The sequence below is a fragment of the Schistocerca gregaria genome, chromosome 6 (assembly GCF_023897955.1).
Source record: "Schistocerca gregaria isolate iqSchGreg1 chromosome 6, iqSchGreg1.2, whole genome shotgun sequence".
Taxonomy (NCBI): Eukaryota; Metazoa; Arthropoda; class Insecta; order Orthoptera; family Acrididae; genus Schistocerca; species Schistocerca gregaria.
In genome coordinates this window covers 173,755,755-173,773,363 of record NC_064925.1, presented here as the reverse complement: position 1 = coordinate 173,773,363, position 17,609 = coordinate 173,755,755, and the positions used below count along the sequence as shown (strand labels likewise).

General features: G+C 44.5%; 1 protein-coding gene across 1 annotated transcript in view; it reads left to right on the top strand.

The window, feature by feature from the left end:
* LOC126278787 (POU domain, class 2, transcription factor 1-like) overlaps positions 1-17,609 on the top strand; it is a 545,915-nt gene that overhangs the window by 382,696 nt on the left and 145,610 nt on the right. Inside the window, exon 4 of the mRNA XM_049979063.1 lies at positions 7,144-7,257. Coding sequence (XP_049835020.1) covers positions 7,144-7,257 — 114 coding nt within the window. The remainder of the gene's footprint in view (positions 1-7,143; positions 7,258-17,609) is intronic.

Here is a 17,609-nt window from a genome sequence, read left to right as displayed (position 1 = left end):
GAGCAGGGACTAACATGGTATAATGGCATCCTGAATAAAACCACTCTCCCTTGAAAAAATTGGTTCATTAATTGATGAACGCCTCTTGTCGTAAAGCAAGGAACCGGTCCCAGGGAGGATACGCGTCTGCCTATCATAGTTCAGCGACGCTGGAAAACGGGTCCGACCTCGGCTGTTCCCGTCTCTGCTGACGTCAACGTTGCCGTAGGTTAAACATCCAGACGACCGCCGCATCGCTTCTAATTGCTATTATTGCCGAGGAGCGCTGTATAAACGTAACGTTCACTAATCGAGTAGACGCGTCAGAAAGGATGAGCCGTTCGTTACCATTTAGGCGGAGTGATAGGAGGTGACGGTATTCCAGGAAGGCGTCACCGGGGCAGATAAATCATGCGGCTCGGGATCCCCGGTCTCACGCTTCGTTAAGCGCAGTTAGCCGGCGGCGGAATTACGGCGGCCGTCCGGATAGCAATTAGCCTGTCCGCGCCCGCTACTGGGCGGAGCGCCCCGCTCTGACGTCAATGCACTCCGCACTGCTACACTGTGATGTACGGCGCCTCGCCTCGCGCTGGGAACTGCGCCTTGGCGGCGTGTGTCTGCGTCTTGCAAAAAGGGGCTTTACGTGTAAAGCACGTCCATTTAGCGAGGAGGTCACTACACTCGGTCTGGGACAGGATGGGCGGTGTGCTTTCATAGTAACTATCCCGACGTTCATGTTAATCCACCGGGCGCTGTGACCGAGCGATTCCGTAACAGCGCGACCGATACGGTCGCAGGTTCAAATCCAGCCTCGGCCGTGCATGTGTGTGATGTCTTTCGGTTATTTGGGTTTAAGTAGTTCTAAGTTCTGCTGACCTCAGATATTAAGTCCCATGGTGCTCTGAGCCATTTGATTTGGGAGGTGAGAAAACTTGGATTTCATGCTCGAGCGGCTGCTCATAAGCCACACATCACACCGGTAAGTGCCAAACGACGCCTCGGTTGGTGTAAGGAGCGTAAACATTGGATAAATTGAACAGTGGAGTGACGAATCATGGTAGACAATGTGGCGATCCGATGGAAGGGTCTACGGTCGCTGATTCGAATCCTGCCTCGAGCATGGGTGTGTGTAATGTCCTTAGGTTAGTTAGGTTTAAGTAGTTCTAAGTTCTAGAGGACTGATGACCATAGATGTTAAGTCCCATAGTGCTCACAGCCATTTTTTTGCTTGATGGCAGGGTGTGAGTATAGCGAGTGGTAAAATTCGTAGGCGGTGGTGTTATGGCGTGGTCGTGCTTTTCATGCACTCCTTTTTGTTTTGCGCCGCACCATCACAGCACAAGCCCACACTGATGATCGAAGCACTTTTTTGCTTCCCCCTGTTGGAGACCAGTTCGGGGGTGGCGATTGCATCTGTCAACGCGGTCGAGCACCTGTTCGTAATGCACCGCCTGTGGCGAAGTGGTTATACGACAGTAATATCCCTGTAATAGACTGCCTGCACAGAGTCCTCACCGGAATCCTATAGAACACCTTTGGGATGTTTCGGAACGCCGACATAGTGCCAGGCCTCACCAACCAACATTGATACCTCTTCTCAGCGCAGCAATCCGTGAAGGATGGGCTGCCATTCCCCAAGAAACCTTCCAGCATCTGATTGAACTTATGCCTGTAGAATGGAAGCTGTCATGAAGTCTAAGGGTGGGCCAACACCATACTGAATTCCAGCATTATTGATTGAGGGCGCCACGAACTTTCAAGTCATTTTCAGCCAGGTGCCCGGATACTTTTGAGTACATAGTGTAGGTTTTGGATAAAAGTATGTTATTTAGTTTTCTTGTATTTTACCATTCCGTTTTTCTTTATTTTCAGATACGTCGTCTGATGACGACTTGGTAATAAATAGAAACCGGTACTTATACCATTTTTGTGACCTGAGGTGACATGTGTAATTAAGAAACACACGAGATGGTTATTGTGTTTCCCTGAGGCAGTATGCATAGATTGTATAAAGTCTTTCACTAAAAGGTCTAACAATTCTGGCGCGATAGCGAAAATGTTATCCAGTTGATCATCGCCGATTAAATACAACACTTCAAAAGTAAGTCAGTAAAATCCTTTCTACCTTGCCCTGTGCTCTACAGCATGATGTTGCAACCAAGTGCCGGCCGCGGTGGTCTCGCGGTTCTAGGCGCGCAGTCCGGAACCGTGCGACTGCTACGGTCGCAGGTTCGAATCCTGCCTCGGGCATGGATGTGTGTGATGTCCCTAGGTTAGTTAGGTTTAAGTAGTTCTAAGTTCTAGGGGACTAATGACCACAGCAGTTGAGTCCCATAGTGCTCAGAGCCATTTGAACCATTTTTTTTTTTTTTTTTTTTTTTTTTTTTTTTTTTTTTTTTTTTTTTGCAACCAAGTACTTAATGTTAGTACGACTGTGCATTCAACGACTGTATTTCTACCAGTGGATGCAGCACCATACGACCCTTACTTGTTTAAACAAGATTCTCGTTATGCACGAGGCTGAGTTATTCTAAATTACGATTTTTAATTAGCACTTCTTTCATGTCTGAATCGACGTTAATCCTCCTGCAGTGAATAGGACTGCAGGGAGACAGTGTTATTGGATACTCAAGAATATGAGTTTGGTTCAAATGGCTCTGACCACTATGGGAATTAATTGCTTTGGTCATCAGTCCCCTAGAACTTAGAACTACTTAAACCTAACTAACCTGCGACCGTAGCGGTCACGCGGCTCCAAACTGTAGCGCCTTGAACCGCACGGCCACTCCGGTCGGCAATATGAGTTTCTGACGCCATCTAAAATCGCTTTCCCTGCCTGTGAGGTATCACGTTATTTAGTGAATATCCCTTCTATCGACAAGGGATTCAGTGTGATAACCTTTTAAAGACTCTGTGTATGTCATAAGTATCCTGAACACACATATTGAAAGGTAATTAACTTGTTAATGTAAAGAATGTTATGAAAATAAACACTAGACACGTTGCAGAATTCTAAATTATAAGCGTTAATGTTTAGCCTATCTTTCGGTGTTGGCGTTATAGGAACAATTTTATTGAGCATTTTCTCCGTATAGTTCACAGGGTAAACGCTACACTATTAACAGTCTGAATAAAGTGCAGCTCCACTTCCATAATTAAATTTTTCATTGCATCCAGTTCCGGCTACACTCGGTAAGCGTTTAACAAAACAGGCTACTTATTGCTATTCCATCAGTGTGCCCTAGGCAGTGATGCTTTTCACAACAAGACTCGTTTAGTTTTAATGGTTTAGCAGCGGAAACCAGATGTGATGAAAAACATGTGAAATTGGAATTGTGATGCATTCAAATATAAAAGTTACACTCCAGCAACGCCCTCCTTGCTTTCTCTCATACCTCTACTCCCTTTCACCCTCCTTCTCTTGTTCCTCATCGTCCTCGTGTCCTTGATACTCCCCTTGATCCTCATCCTTCTCCATCTCCTCTTTCTCAATTTCCTCCTCCTCTGTCTCCGCCTCCACCTCCTCACCCTTCTCCTCTTGCTCCTGATACTCCTTGTGATAGTGATACCCCATTTGTTTTTCATCCTCCTTCTCTTATTCCTTTTCCTCCTATGGTTCCTCATCCTCCTCTCGTTGCTCATTCTCCTCCTCCTCCTCCCGCTGTTGTTCCTCCTCTCTCGTCGTCCTCACCCACCTAATAACCCCAACCTTCTGTATTTTCCTCCTCACTCCGTGCTCTTCCAGAATATCTCAAACTTTTTGGTCTAGTTTTATTGTTATTATCGTTTACGACTGATCATGGGTAGCGTCTCGTAAGGACGGTAGTTTGTTATAAAAATTGCCATCTAGTTCAGGTAACCAGCATATACTGAAAGAGCCTTAAAACAACATTTATCGACCACCCCAGTAACTACCTATTTTGGTGTAGTATATTTAAATCGAAATACCAAGAAATAATAGAGATCAGTGAAAAGCAGAAAAAAGGCTGAGGCAACGAAACGAACTCGACACCTGCGATGCGTTACCCGTCCTACCCTCCGAATACAACAGCGCGTCTTTCGCTCATTTGACTTCACTCCGTCTGCAGGTTTTATGGAGACCCACACACTGCAGCGGTATTCAGCACTATACCAGTGCGTCCTCCGCACGATCCCTTCTCGCCTGGGGCGGGTGCGAATGTACGGATGGCCGCAGGAGGCTGTATTTTAACTCGAGAGCCCTTATTGATCCCTCCTACCGCGCGGGCATGGGGTCCGCATGCGGCAGTATTACAGCGAGGTCCGGCGTGTCGTAAACTGGAAATGGTCGGCGTCCGGGCGACAAGTAATAATGCCGGCGCCTGGCCGCCGCCTGATAAATGACATCAACACGGCGGCAACAGATGACGGCCGGTAACTGCCGGCTGCCGCCTGCCGGCTCGGCCCTCCGCGGGAGACATCGGCGCAGCCAGGGGGCGAGGTACAGGCCAGTTACTGCCCAAACCCGGCTGTGCCGTGACGCAACTGCTGCCGTCTTACTGTTCCGGTAGTGAGACGCCACAGCGGCTACACAAGCATGGTACTCTTAAACCATGCTTTCGTCCACGTTGCTAGCACATTTAGTTCGAATAACATGTTGCATTTTTTGTCAACTATACGCGAGACCCTGTTGTCGGCGTACCTCACCATAACATTTGCTTGTGTTGTTAATGTTGGAGCTAAGGCAACCTTGGGGAACCGCATTTGTGTAGCATGGTAGGGAGGTATTTCACCTTATCTTCCTATTGGTGAAGCTCCCTGTACTAAGCACGAATAATTGTGTCGTAGCACATAGGCTACAAGAGCATGTCGACTGAGTGACTGCTGCCGGCCGTCTTATATTACAGCGCACACGGCGCTCCTTGTGCAGAACCTCTGGAGTCATGGCTCGGGTGCTCACCATTGGGTCCGCCAGATGCCACACGACTGCTGATGGCGTCAAAATGGAAACTTTCAATTCCGTTGCTATGATGCCCGCGATGTGGTACCGATACGTGATCCCACAATGGTCATTGACATTGGCTTACTTCTACATCTATACTCCGCAAGTCACCTGACTGTGTGTGGCGGAGCGTACCTTGAGTACCTCTATCGGTTTTCCCTTCTGTTCCAGTCTCGTATTGTTCGTGGAAAGAAAGGTTGTCGGTATGCCTCTGTGTGGGCTCTAATCTCCCTGACTTTATTTTCATGATCTCTTCGCGAGATATACGTAGGAGGGAGCAATATACTGCTTGACTCCTCGGTGAAGGTATGTTCTCGAAACTTCACCAAAAGTCCGTACCGAGCTACTGAGCGTCTCTCTTTCAAAGTCTTCCGCTGGAGTCTATCTATCATCTCCGGAACGCTTTCGCGATTACTAAATGATCCTTCAACGAAGCGCGCTACTGTCCGTTGGATCTTCCCTATCTCTTCTATCAACCTTATCTGGTACGAATCCCACACCGGTGAGAAGTGTTCAAGCCGTGGGCGAACAAGTGTGCTGTAACCTACTTTCTTTGTTTTCGGACTCCATTTGCTTAGGATTCTTCCAATGAATCTCCGTCTGGCATCTTGGAGAATGAAACTTTTGACCACCGAACTAAAAGAAACATTACGGATGGACAATTACACCCATTCCTTGTACGGATTTCAACTCGACGGTTAAGAAAGCTGCTTACCATAACTGGAACAGTGAATGTCGCGTAATAGCGGCCTCCTGGCGACCGAACGTCTCTTCTCGGCCAAGCTCAGTTGACGTCATGTGACCTCTCTCATCCACATGAGGCTGGGAAGGGTCTTAACCCGGCCAGCTATACCGGTTGACATATCGGCGCCTCTGGACACTGCAGTCGGAACACAATGGCGAAAGCGGATCTGAACCACGTCATATTGGGGTGTACCAACTACTCAGCCACGCAGGCAATCTTCTATAAAAGACTGATTGAGAGAGGCTACCAACTCCATACAACTGTAACTGGTTTACTTCGCCACTTCGATGTATAGAGGCATTATTTACTCACGAACTATTTAAAAGACGGCGGTATCCAGCTTTGACCTATAAGCTAAGTGTTTCTTGTTCTCCCATGGATAGAGCGAGGTGGCGCAGTGGTTAGCACACTAGACTCGCATTCGGGAGGACGACGGTTCAACCCGGCGTCCGGCCATCCTGATTTAGGTTTTCCGTGATTTCCCTAAATCGCTCCAGGCAAATGCCGGAATGGTTCCTTTGAAAGGGCACGGTCGACTTCCTTCCCCATCCAACCCGGTTCAAAAACTGGGACGTCCGTGTTTTTACTTTGCATTAAGATCTTTCTAAACGACGCCATTATTCATCTTTCAGTGATACGTTGCCATGGAAGTCATTCTCCTCTGCAACCATCCCGGTTCCAAAACTGGGTCCTAATTTTGTGTCTTCCTTTTTTAAAATTTATGTAATAACTTACCTTCGTACTTCACAATCTTATCATTGATTTATATTCAAAATTGCACTGATACTAAATTGGCACTGTGTTAACTACTGTTGCCAGTCTGGAGTTCGTCTTTTAGTGTTATATTACATTAAGAACTAATGTTTGTAGAGCGCTCTCTTTTATTGTTCTACTGTGTAAATTTGAATTATATTAATAGCGCACTTTTGTACCTCCTGTTGGGTGTAATGGTCTTTGCTGAGGAAAAAAAAAAAAAAATAATCAGAAAATATTGTGAAATAAGCTCCACATTTTCATCGGTGGAGTTCACCCTATATTTATTCATCTCACCAACTAGAAATTTTGTCTAAGTCGAGTTGTAGCATTCTGTAGTCGCTCAACGACGGTACCTTTCCATACACCGCAGCGTCATCAGATTGCTGCTCACCCTGTCCGTCAAATCGTTATTTATATGGAGTGCACGTTTTTCTGGGCCACTCCTGAGGATGCGCTTGTCTCTGACGAGCACTGGCCATCGAGAACAAAGTACTGGGCTTTGTTACTTAGGAAGCATTCGAGTCCCTTACATACCGCAGTTTCTACGCCGTCTCCTATTACAGAGCCCCAATAAGGTGACGCGTGGGCTCTTACACCCCATAGCAATGATATCTTCCACTGCCGCGCATTTGTTGATATGAAGTTCATGTTGCGTGTGCTTGGTGAGCGCCGCGAGTGCAGTTTGGGTGCTTTCTTGTTGCAGACGGGGTGGTCCCACGGTCGCTGTGGCCTCCGGAAGCGGCGCTGTCGTGGTCGCCGGAAGAGGCCCGCTGCACCGCCGCCACGCTGCACGCGCGCCTCAGGGGCATCCATGCTGGTGAGTATTCCTATAATGATAAACTCGTAAATTTGAGAATATGTGTGCAGCTTGCATCGTAACAAACATCCCAAGTATCTGTGGATGGGTCATGACCGCACTAACACGTACGAGGGGCGTTCAGTAAAATGCCAAACACGTTTTTCTGGTTAATTTCGGTTGCCAAAATTTCCGCTTCTTGCAGTTCCAATAGCTGTCGGCGCGACATGTAGCTACATAGCCTTCAAAATGGCGTCTCTAACGGAGGTGTGTTCCAAGCATAGCGTTGTCATTGAGTTTGTTTTGGCGGAAACAGAGTATCGAAAATATTCGTGGGCATTTGCAGAATATCTACGGGGCTGTGAACGAAATCACGGTGAGCCGTTGGTTGAGGCGTCTGCCGTAATAACAACAATGTGTCGCAAACCTGTTAGAGCTCCCGCGTGCCGATAGGCAGCATACAGTGTTGGAATGTGTGGAAACTGTCATTCGAGGTGACCGGCGGATCACAATTAAACACCTCGCTGCACAACTGGATGTCTCTGCTGGTATTGATGACACACACGTCCACCAAGCACGTACTCAAAGCCATGTATTTGCTGGGTTTCTCGCCGCCTATCAGAAGACCATAAAGAGCAACGAAGGATCATTTGCGCGGAATTGCTTGCGCCTTACGAGGCCGTTTGATGCAACAAGACATTGGCTCCGACGTCGACCTCTGGAGTGGTAGCATGCAGGCATACAGGCCTCCCAGTAAGATGGGGAGAAGCTGATGCATTTAACGGAAATTATGTTGAAAAATAGGGTAGGGAATAATATGGTGTATTGGAATCCTGAACAAAACCAACATGATTTAACAAAAAAAAGTGTTGCATTATTATTGAACGCCTCTCGTGCGAAAAACCCACTGAGAACTCTGCAGAAAATATATAAACTCGAAATAAGTTAACTCAGACATTTTGTGCAACTGCTTGGGGAGCAACTGCGAACCTCTTCGCTTGCTCTAGTGTACCCTCTAGCCGAACATTGTGCCCCGGTATGGATCAGTAGTTGTCATTCCACGGTTGTTGATGGACAATTGAACACCACTACGGGAATGATCTCCAGTACCATCAAATCCACACTTACATATTGCCTTCGGTGCTCTGTAACTTCCTATCTCCGGAGATGCGTACAGAAGACGATCTGTTACGAGAATTAAAAAAAAAGTTGAAAATCCAGGCCTTACCATTCGATGAAGATCTCTCACAACTAAACCGCAGGCGTCTAAAATCCCAAAAACTGTCACTATATCTGGCTGAACTTAAAAACGACCAATGGACGCGTTACTGGAATAAAGAAACAAACGAATCCATACAACAATGGTTCCAGAGCTACAACCTCAACAGTCCTGAAACTGAATTAAACCAAAGATCGTGGAAGGCACTAAATCGGTTACGCACAGGACATGGCAGGTCATCAGATTCGCTTCGTATATGGTGGAAAATGACATTTCCGGACTGTGATTGTGCCACATGGAGACAGCCTGTCCACCATCTGATATAATTACCACGCCCCCCCCCCCCACCACCACCACCTTATACTATTACGTGTGATCGGAAATCCTTACAGAGACCATTACTTTAGCACTTACACACAGAATTTATCTAGATTAGTATCTTAATTGTTCAAAACGACGCGGTTCGACGGTAGCCATCATCGGATGAAAGTAAAAACAGGGACAAGAACACTGTGTCTCGTCAACAACAGTGCCGGCACAATACAGTTGTCGTTGAGACACATTCTTATGGTGGATACGGTTTATAAAGAACTAGCTTAGAGACCACTGCTTCGTTCGCAAGACTGAGGTGCACAAATTTCTTTTGTTTTTCTTTAATCGAATTTGTATATTGTTACGGCATTTGCTAACTTGTAAATCTACACATTCTAAAGGAGGCAATGTCCCTCTACATGGCTATCAGTCTATGCATCATTAAAGCGTCCTAATGGTTTAAATTAATTTCATCTAGCGAGCTCAGAACAGCAGCAGCCAAATCAGGTAAGTGGTTCCATAGTTATTAACGCCAGTATTACATCCGGTACTGAATTCTCACATCTCAACCGCATATTTCTGTACATGAAATCCCATTCAAAGATGCTATCTATTCCGTTACCAATAATTATTAGTTTCCGTAGTAATTACAACAAAGATAATTTTATAAACAAGTATTAGGTCTACCGAAAAATTAATTATATTAAAGCTCCATGTCTTTTTCTACTCAGTTCTGATAAAGTCGATTTGTCGTTGTGACTGTTCAACAGCTTTCTTCGATTTAGTTCACAAATTGCTACACCTCTAATTTAGGCCATAGAAGCATCGCCTTTTCCGAATGTGATTCTAACAAAAAGCGACTCTGCTCTCATAATGAAATATTTTCATAAAACTCTTCATCTCCTATTTCACCCCCTTAGGACTTGAATTTCCAAAAACACTGAAACACGTATTTATTTCTACCCCGGAAGTCAATACTAATTATCATAGACGTAGTTTTAAGAATGCTTTAGTAGTTCTTTAATAACGATTTATTTTCAAGAAAAAACTTTCACCCACTATTTCACCCCATTAGGGGTTGAATTTCCAAAAATGCTGAAACTTTTTTCTCCCACTGAGAAGTGAAATACCTATTTTCGTCGATGTAACTTTAAAATGTTTTAGTATTACTTTATTAATGATTTGTTGTCAAATAAACTTTCATCCACTTTTTTATCTACTTTAGTGGTGGTGCAGTGGTTAGCATACTGGACTCGCATTCGCGAGGATGACGGTTCAATCCCTCGTCCGGCGATTCCGATTTAGGTTTTCCGTGGTTTTCCTAAATCTCTCGAGGCAAATGCCGGGATGCTTCCTTTGAAAGGGCACGGCTGACTGCCTTCCCCGTCCTTCCCTAATCCGATGACTCCGATGACATCGCTGTTTGGTCTCTTCCCCCAAACAACCCAAACCATACCAAATACCGATTTTCGTAGGTCTAGCTTAAAAATTGCATTAATGATGACGCATTTTAAAAAAAAACCTTTCACAGCCTGTTTCATTCACCTTAAGGGTCGAATTTCGAAAAATCCCTTATTAAACGACGCCTTCTGTGTATGATGAAGACCATCTCCAGATTTCAAGTTGCTGTCCTTAGCGGTTTGTTCTGATCGATGATCAGCCAGCAAGTCACTTATATAGAAACACTAATCGACACATTGCGATCCGGAAAAATTCTGTGTGTGACTCCTTATGTTATGTAGGGGTACTGGCAAGACTTTGTGTAGATGCTGGTTCAGTAGCTAGCTAGCGGGGGAGGGGTTATTGCAATGAAGAAATCGGCAAGCAATTCAGCTCGTAAAACGTACTGTCACGTTATCACCACGGTGTGAGACACATTTCGGCTAAGGCGGCGGCTGTCGTTAGGAGAGTCGTAAGCGGGGACGGCGCGGCGTGAGATTGTCAGCCGGTCACGTCTCGGGGCGACAAGAGCGGCGACTCCGCAACAAGGATCCGTGGGAGGGGAAGACACGGCAACACGCGGGGTCGCGACGCGACGATATTGCCTTTTGATAAGTGTGTCCGGCCCGGCAGCAGCTGGCGGATCGCAGCCAATAACCGACGCTGAATACGGCGCCAGGCCAGGCCGCACCAGGCCGCCCCCGCGTCGCCGCCTTTGAAGTGGACACGAAACCTCCCCTACTCTGCCCCCCTCTCCCCTTCCGCCCCCGCCCGGGGGGTCCCGAGTGGTCAGTCTCTCAGCCCCCACCCCCGTCCCAACCTCTCATTCCTCCCTTTCCTTTCCTTCCCTGCCCTTCCCTTCCCTACTGCTATCGAATTAAAATAATTGATTTCGCTTAAAGTGCGCCGCCCTTGAAGCTCTTCCCCCATCAGCGGGCAGCTGCACCTGGCAGCTTCTACAGGGGAACCCAGCAGACAGAGGGGGCGCTTCCCGTCTTCCGAAGGATACCGCGTATTTAAATGCCAGTCTCAGCTACTCACAGCTGTTCTGTGTGATTACTAAACTTTCCTACACGTTACAACTGGGCCGTCAGTCCAGATCCTTGCGCGGGAGACAGTGTGCCGCGGTGTCTCACAAAGAGAACACGGCAAGTTCCATGATTTCCCAGAAACTGAGCGAACATGGGGCTCGGCTTATCTGTGTATACGCCACCGTTTGCGAGAAAACGATAGTTTTAGCGAGACAGAAGTTCAGTTGAAGCACTGCATCACTCGTTTACGCCCCTTCCTCGAATCTCGATGATTATTTTATTTTGGTTTTTCATTTATCTACTCGTGTCCGCAGAAGATTACTCCACGAATGTTTTCCGAATTATATTGAAATAACGTTGTCCTTATTCGTCTGCTGGTTGCATGTCTGCTGAATTAATTTATAGAAAATTCAATAAATAAATGAGAAAATTATTTGAAATTGTTTTCGGTGAAATTCCTGTAGTCTACCTTGATTCATAATAAACTGCAAGCGCGAGTTTTCGGTATGCTTGGACTGCCGCGATATTTATGCTAACGCGTGAAATCTTCGACAGTGTTAACATTTCTTTTCAGAGTAAGGTTGACGCGAAGAACTATCACTGTGGCAAACCTTTCTTCGCATGCTGCTTGTGGTGTTCCGAATTTCTGTCTTTAGAATGTTTCTGCAATCGATATCATCCAAGGGAGTGCACCAGTTCTTCCTGTAGAATACGCGTAAGAATAAAATATAAGTATTAATATAAGAAGTGATATAAGAATGAAATGTAAGAATACGAGAATTTAAATAAGATTGTAACCCCTGAAAATACTCGTAACGAAAGGAACATTTTTGTTTGTTCTACATAGTTATCCTCCTGTCTGTTATTTACAAGTAAACAGTATTCATAGGAAAACTGAAATTTCCAATGTTTATTTCAAGTGTTATTCGAAAATTGTTGACATGTAAACGGAAACTGGAAGCTGCTGTAGAAAGATTTTTAAAAAATGCCGATATATCGCAAAGGGCAAGAAAATAAAATTTTCTCACGAGCTTACATAAAACAGTTGTTTCCTGAAGATGGCCTGATAAGCCGAAAACTAGTTCGTAACAACAAAAATCAGCAGAACAATAACGATGTACTTGTTATTCCACCTTAAAAATTGTATAAAACATGTTTCTGATATTCATATACCACTGTCGCCCTTCCAATAATAACAGGGAACTCTTGCCTTTGGTTACGATGAAGAACGTTCTATTGAGCGCATAATAAGATCAATAATTGTATAGATTTTTTCTGTTTGGGCAAGTAAACTGCATTTCGTCTAAAGTGATTTCGCTTTGGCTACATACAGGCGCTGAAGTTGCAGAATCCAATAATTTTTATTACTTATGAAATGCAGTTTATATTTTGTAAGGATGTAAAATACGCAGTGCCCTAATACTGAACGTTACGTAGTTCTAATTATGTGCAAAACAATCAAAAGACAAAGACTAGTCGTCGGCTTTCAGATACTCTCACACATATTTATCTACGTTTCTTTTACCACTGGTAGTCCTACCTTTTACTGCGTCATTTATGTGCTATACCAAAGCTAGCGAACAAGTGTTTCGGTAGAGCGCAACTTTAGTGATGTACGAGGGCTATCCACAAAGTACATTACGTTTTGGAATTAAAAATAAATAAAGTATTGGAAATTTTTTTATTATATACAGATGAAAGCCACACTTAATCACTACTTTTCTACATAGTTGCCATTTAAATTAATGCACTTATCACAGCGACGGACGAGCTTGGAAATTCCTTCGTCGTAAAATTCGGCCGCCTGCGCCTTCAACCACGTGGTTTTTCCACCCCTGTGTGTAAGTTATCTTTTAAAGAGTTTGAGCCTGCTGTTGTGTTGTGATTTCATTCCTCTGTTCTAGTGCAGTGCAACTTCCACTTTCCTGAGGAACCTCATTTTAGACGTTTCACGTATTCCATTCGTGACGTGCTCTTGTGGCACGGAGTTGCCTAACAGTAGCGACACCATTAGAGAATGACTGCGGCTGAGGCAGCGGGCAGCATTGTCACACTCTCTAGGACGCCAGGTATTCTAGAGAGCGACAAAGGCGTCCCCTGGTCCGTTCTGCGTGGGCGGGCTGTCCCGAGGCCGGCTCCATAAAAGCGGCAGGCGACCCTCGCCCGGGTCTCCCCGGCGCTCTTTTGTCTCTGCTGGGTCCTGGAGGAGCGGCCGGCAACTCAATTTGAATAGACGAGCGTCCGGAGCGGCCCGGGGACAAAGTGTTTAGGGCTTCTCGCCTTGCCTCTCGGCCGCCTAAATCCAGTTTAAGGCCGGCGAGTAGCGCCCAGACGGTGTGTGGGTGTGCTGCATCAATCACGGGCACGCGACGGGACCCGGGGAGCGCCCACTTCTCAGCCGCGGCGCTCCTTCCCTTCCTCTCTCCCCTCTCTTTGCTTTCTTTGTAAGGTACAGTTTCAGAGCTAGTAGTAGAAGTTAACCACCACAACTATCACGATCCTCATCATCGTGATCGTCGTCATCTCGAGCCTCATCACCATGACCATATCATCATGATCATCATCATCATGAGCACATCATGTCTCATCATCATCACGCTTACCACCATAATGGTGATGATCATGATGATGATGGTGATTATGATCATCATCATCATCAAGGCTATCCTCATGATCATGAGCATCATCACCATCACCACCACGACCATGATCTTCAGCTTCTTCTTCTTCTTGATCATCGTTATCCACTTACACCCTGCTGAGCATAGCCTCTTCCAGACTCCAATATACCTTCTAGCCTTCAAGAACCTTCAACATCGCAGCGCTTCAGCAATCGTTGGTTAATATATTAAAAAAACTAAAAACCCGCCTCGATCTCGATAGCGAAAAAGGCACCTAGTGTTAACCTAGGTTTCGGCTCGGCGTAGACAACTACACCTTCTTTAGAACAACAATAAAACCCGCAAGTGCCTAAGAAGACCTTTGACAATGATTAAAAGAACACCATAGCTATGCATTTATAAACGAAAAAAAGGAAAACACCTTGTACATATGTACTGTTTGTGTTTTCCTTTTTTTAGTTGATAAATGCATAGCTATGGTGTTCTTTTAATCATTGACAAAGGTCTTCTTAGGCGCTTGTGGGTTTTATTGTTGTTTTGAAGAAGGTGTAGTTATCTACGCCGGAACCTAGGTTAAAACTAGGTGCTTTTTTCCCAATCGAAGCGGGTTTTTAGTTTTTTAATATATTATAGCCTTCAACTTTTCGCATCCAAGTTTGTACTGGTTATTTGTTTTTGTCACCAATCCTTCATCCACTAGCTCGTTGTTAAGGTCTTTCTTTATCATGAGAAATCCAACACGGACTCTCCTTAGACCAGCTCCCACCATTTCCCATCTCTATATGGCCAGCCCATCTCATTTTTAGTTTCGTAACAGTAATTATCACATCTTGAACTCCTATATTCTCGTTTCTTGATTTCAAATTCCTTTTCTTTCTGCAATATGTTTATTTACGTTGCAGAAGCATTTCGCCTTTTTCTATGAAATGTATTTTGAGTGGATTTTTTTGTTACTCGTCTGTCTTCCCAAAATCTGAATATCCTCTCATCTGGCCATAGGTTATATGGCGCATATTCACTGCAGTTATGAAAGCAGAGGTTGAAAATACAGCTTTATTTGTAAGGCTCTTTCTGTTTGTCAGTACTTAAACCACGACTGGTTTTTGCCTCTTACATGCCCATCACCAGGTGTGATAAATCTGTCCTGGACTCCGAGCGCCGCGATGGACGAGCAGAGGACGCCGTGTATCACCAAAAAGTATCGAGCACTCTGTAAGAGCCAGGAACAGGTCGTGGTTTAAGTATTGAAAAATAAAAAGAACGTGACAGCTTAAGCGGTATTTTCCACCTCTACCATAATGCTCAGTTGCTAATGTTCCTCCAGCAGGTGTATTTGTTAGAATTATCAAAATTAGCACACCTTTCTTGGTTTTGTAGTTTTGATAATGTTGCATTTATCAACAGCTCTTGGTGCCAAACGTAAATATGTGACAGGAAGTGAGCTCCCTACCACTGATTGTAATTGTTCTTACGAGTTGTGTCGCTTCCATACAGAAACTGTACAGCCTCTTGATAGGGCGATGTGTGTTTAGGCAACACTATGGCAAAAATATGGAGCGTGTACAGGTACGAGCAGCCCGTAGTGGCTCGCCTTCACGCATTCCTTTTTATACATTTTGTGAGTAAATCCCTTCTGGCCTGTTAATTATTTTATATGCGACATGTAAGTACTGCTACTGTCTTTTATTGTTAGTCAGTACTTACACTTTTTATATAAAAATGCCTTTTCCTATAAATTTGTAACTATGTTATAGGCCATTTTAATTGTTTTAATTTTGATGAAGGCACTCTTAGAAGTGTTGAAAGCTGGTCAGTAAGACTAAAAATAATAGTGACAGAGGGCTCATTTGTTTCAATTCTAATTTAAAAACGGTCACTGAACCAAGCAGTCATGTTTAAAACTTTGATATCTTCAAAGGTCAAATTTCTGTTAGCTGTACTCTTGTTTTACTTCTTGGATCCATCTAAGTAGCAGACTTTTTCTGCGCCCTCTGTTTGCCGGTTTATATTTAAATATGTTTTGGGTATTCTTTCTGTCCCATTCTCATTAAGTTTTTAAACCAAAAAAGTTGTCGATGTCCTATTACATCCATCGTGTTATCTTTCTTGGGCGTTATTTCCCATCCTTCATTTTTCCCTCTGTTTCGAGCTAAGCTCCTTGATGCTTGTCTTAGAAAGTCCTTTAGTAAATCTTCGATCTTCTTGCGGTTCTTCTCAGTAATCGTCCAGCAGTCAGAACAAAAGATGGTATTTGTCTAAGTAATGCCTTTATGTATGTTAAATTTGTACTTATTCCGATTTTTGTGGACCGCAAAACGAAGTCCAGTTTTGATATTTCTCTCCTTCCTGAGCTCAATTTGTTTCTCAAGTGGTCTTCACAAGTATACTCCTTAGGAATATTCCGTACGTACTAAGCGAATTTAAAAATTGTAAATGCTTTGATAATCGCTGATTATGAAATATAATCTTACATTAGAGGTTTAACACAGTAAGCCAAATAATATATAAGTTTTCTATGTAGGCAACTGCAAGTTAATCTATACATAGACCATTTGAAAATTTTTTTGGTAAAATATTCTAAAAATAGTAAAATCTGTTTGTAGTTGCTAATCCTCATTTATTGTGGGATCAAGGTACAATCGGTTACACATATTCAGGTTAATTTGGCTAGATTACATTAAGCCAATAAGATCTCCCAATGTTCTATAACGCACGTATCCTGGGATTGTCAAATACAATTGATGTTGCCAGATCCATTGATTATTAAAGACTGTTGATGGATCTTTGAACGTCCATTGCATTTGATGTTGCCAGGATTGTGCTCTGTAGAACGTTGGGTGATCATACTGCCTTAATGGCTTAATGTAATACACCAAAATTAGGCTATTTATTATCGGAAAACTGGTTGCACTTTGATACCTTAATATATGAGGATAGTAGCTACAAGTGGACTCTACAGCTTTTTTTACATTTTGCCACAATCTTTTTAGAAAACCTTAAAATTAAGTTCAGATCTAATTTTGGTACTTGACTTATTGTGTTAAGCCTGTGCTGTAAGATTATACTTTTTAAAGATTGGATTTTCAAAGCATTTTTTATTTCTAAATTCAGTCAGTAACTGTATGAAATATTGACAGTAAATTTGTTGTTTTCTTTGGAAGTAGTTCAAATGGCTCTGAGCACTATGGGACTTAACTTCTGAGGTCATCAGTCCCCTATTACTTAGAACTACTTAAACCTAACTAACCTAAAGACATCACACACATCCATGCCCGAGGCAGGATTCGAGCCTGCGACCGTAGCGGTCACGCGGTTCCAGACTGTAGCGCCTAGAACCGCTCGGTCACTCCGGCGGCCCCTTGGAAGTAGTCACGCAAACCGTAACTAGGATCGGGAGAACATTTCAGCCGTTTAGTAATATAGACTTCCGTTGTCTGCGGCTTTCAGTTGTTCCTAACAGCTCTTTAAAGCCCACCACCGCGATGGCTGTGGGTAGCTGGTTGCCTCAGTAAGGCCTCGGCAGTGACGCTCCCTCCCTCCAGCGACGTTCGCTTGCGGCGCCCCACCGTACGGCAGTTTGAGATTTGATTTGAAATTCCACCTGCTCGGCCGTCAGCGCAACCCTCGGCGATAAAGAAGTGGGCACGGTTAGCGACCAACCCTTGCAGCCGGAGGACACGCGACGGCGTCATTCATCCGGGGAGTGAGGAAGCGCACTCAATAGAGTGACAGCCGGCGAGCGGCGAACCC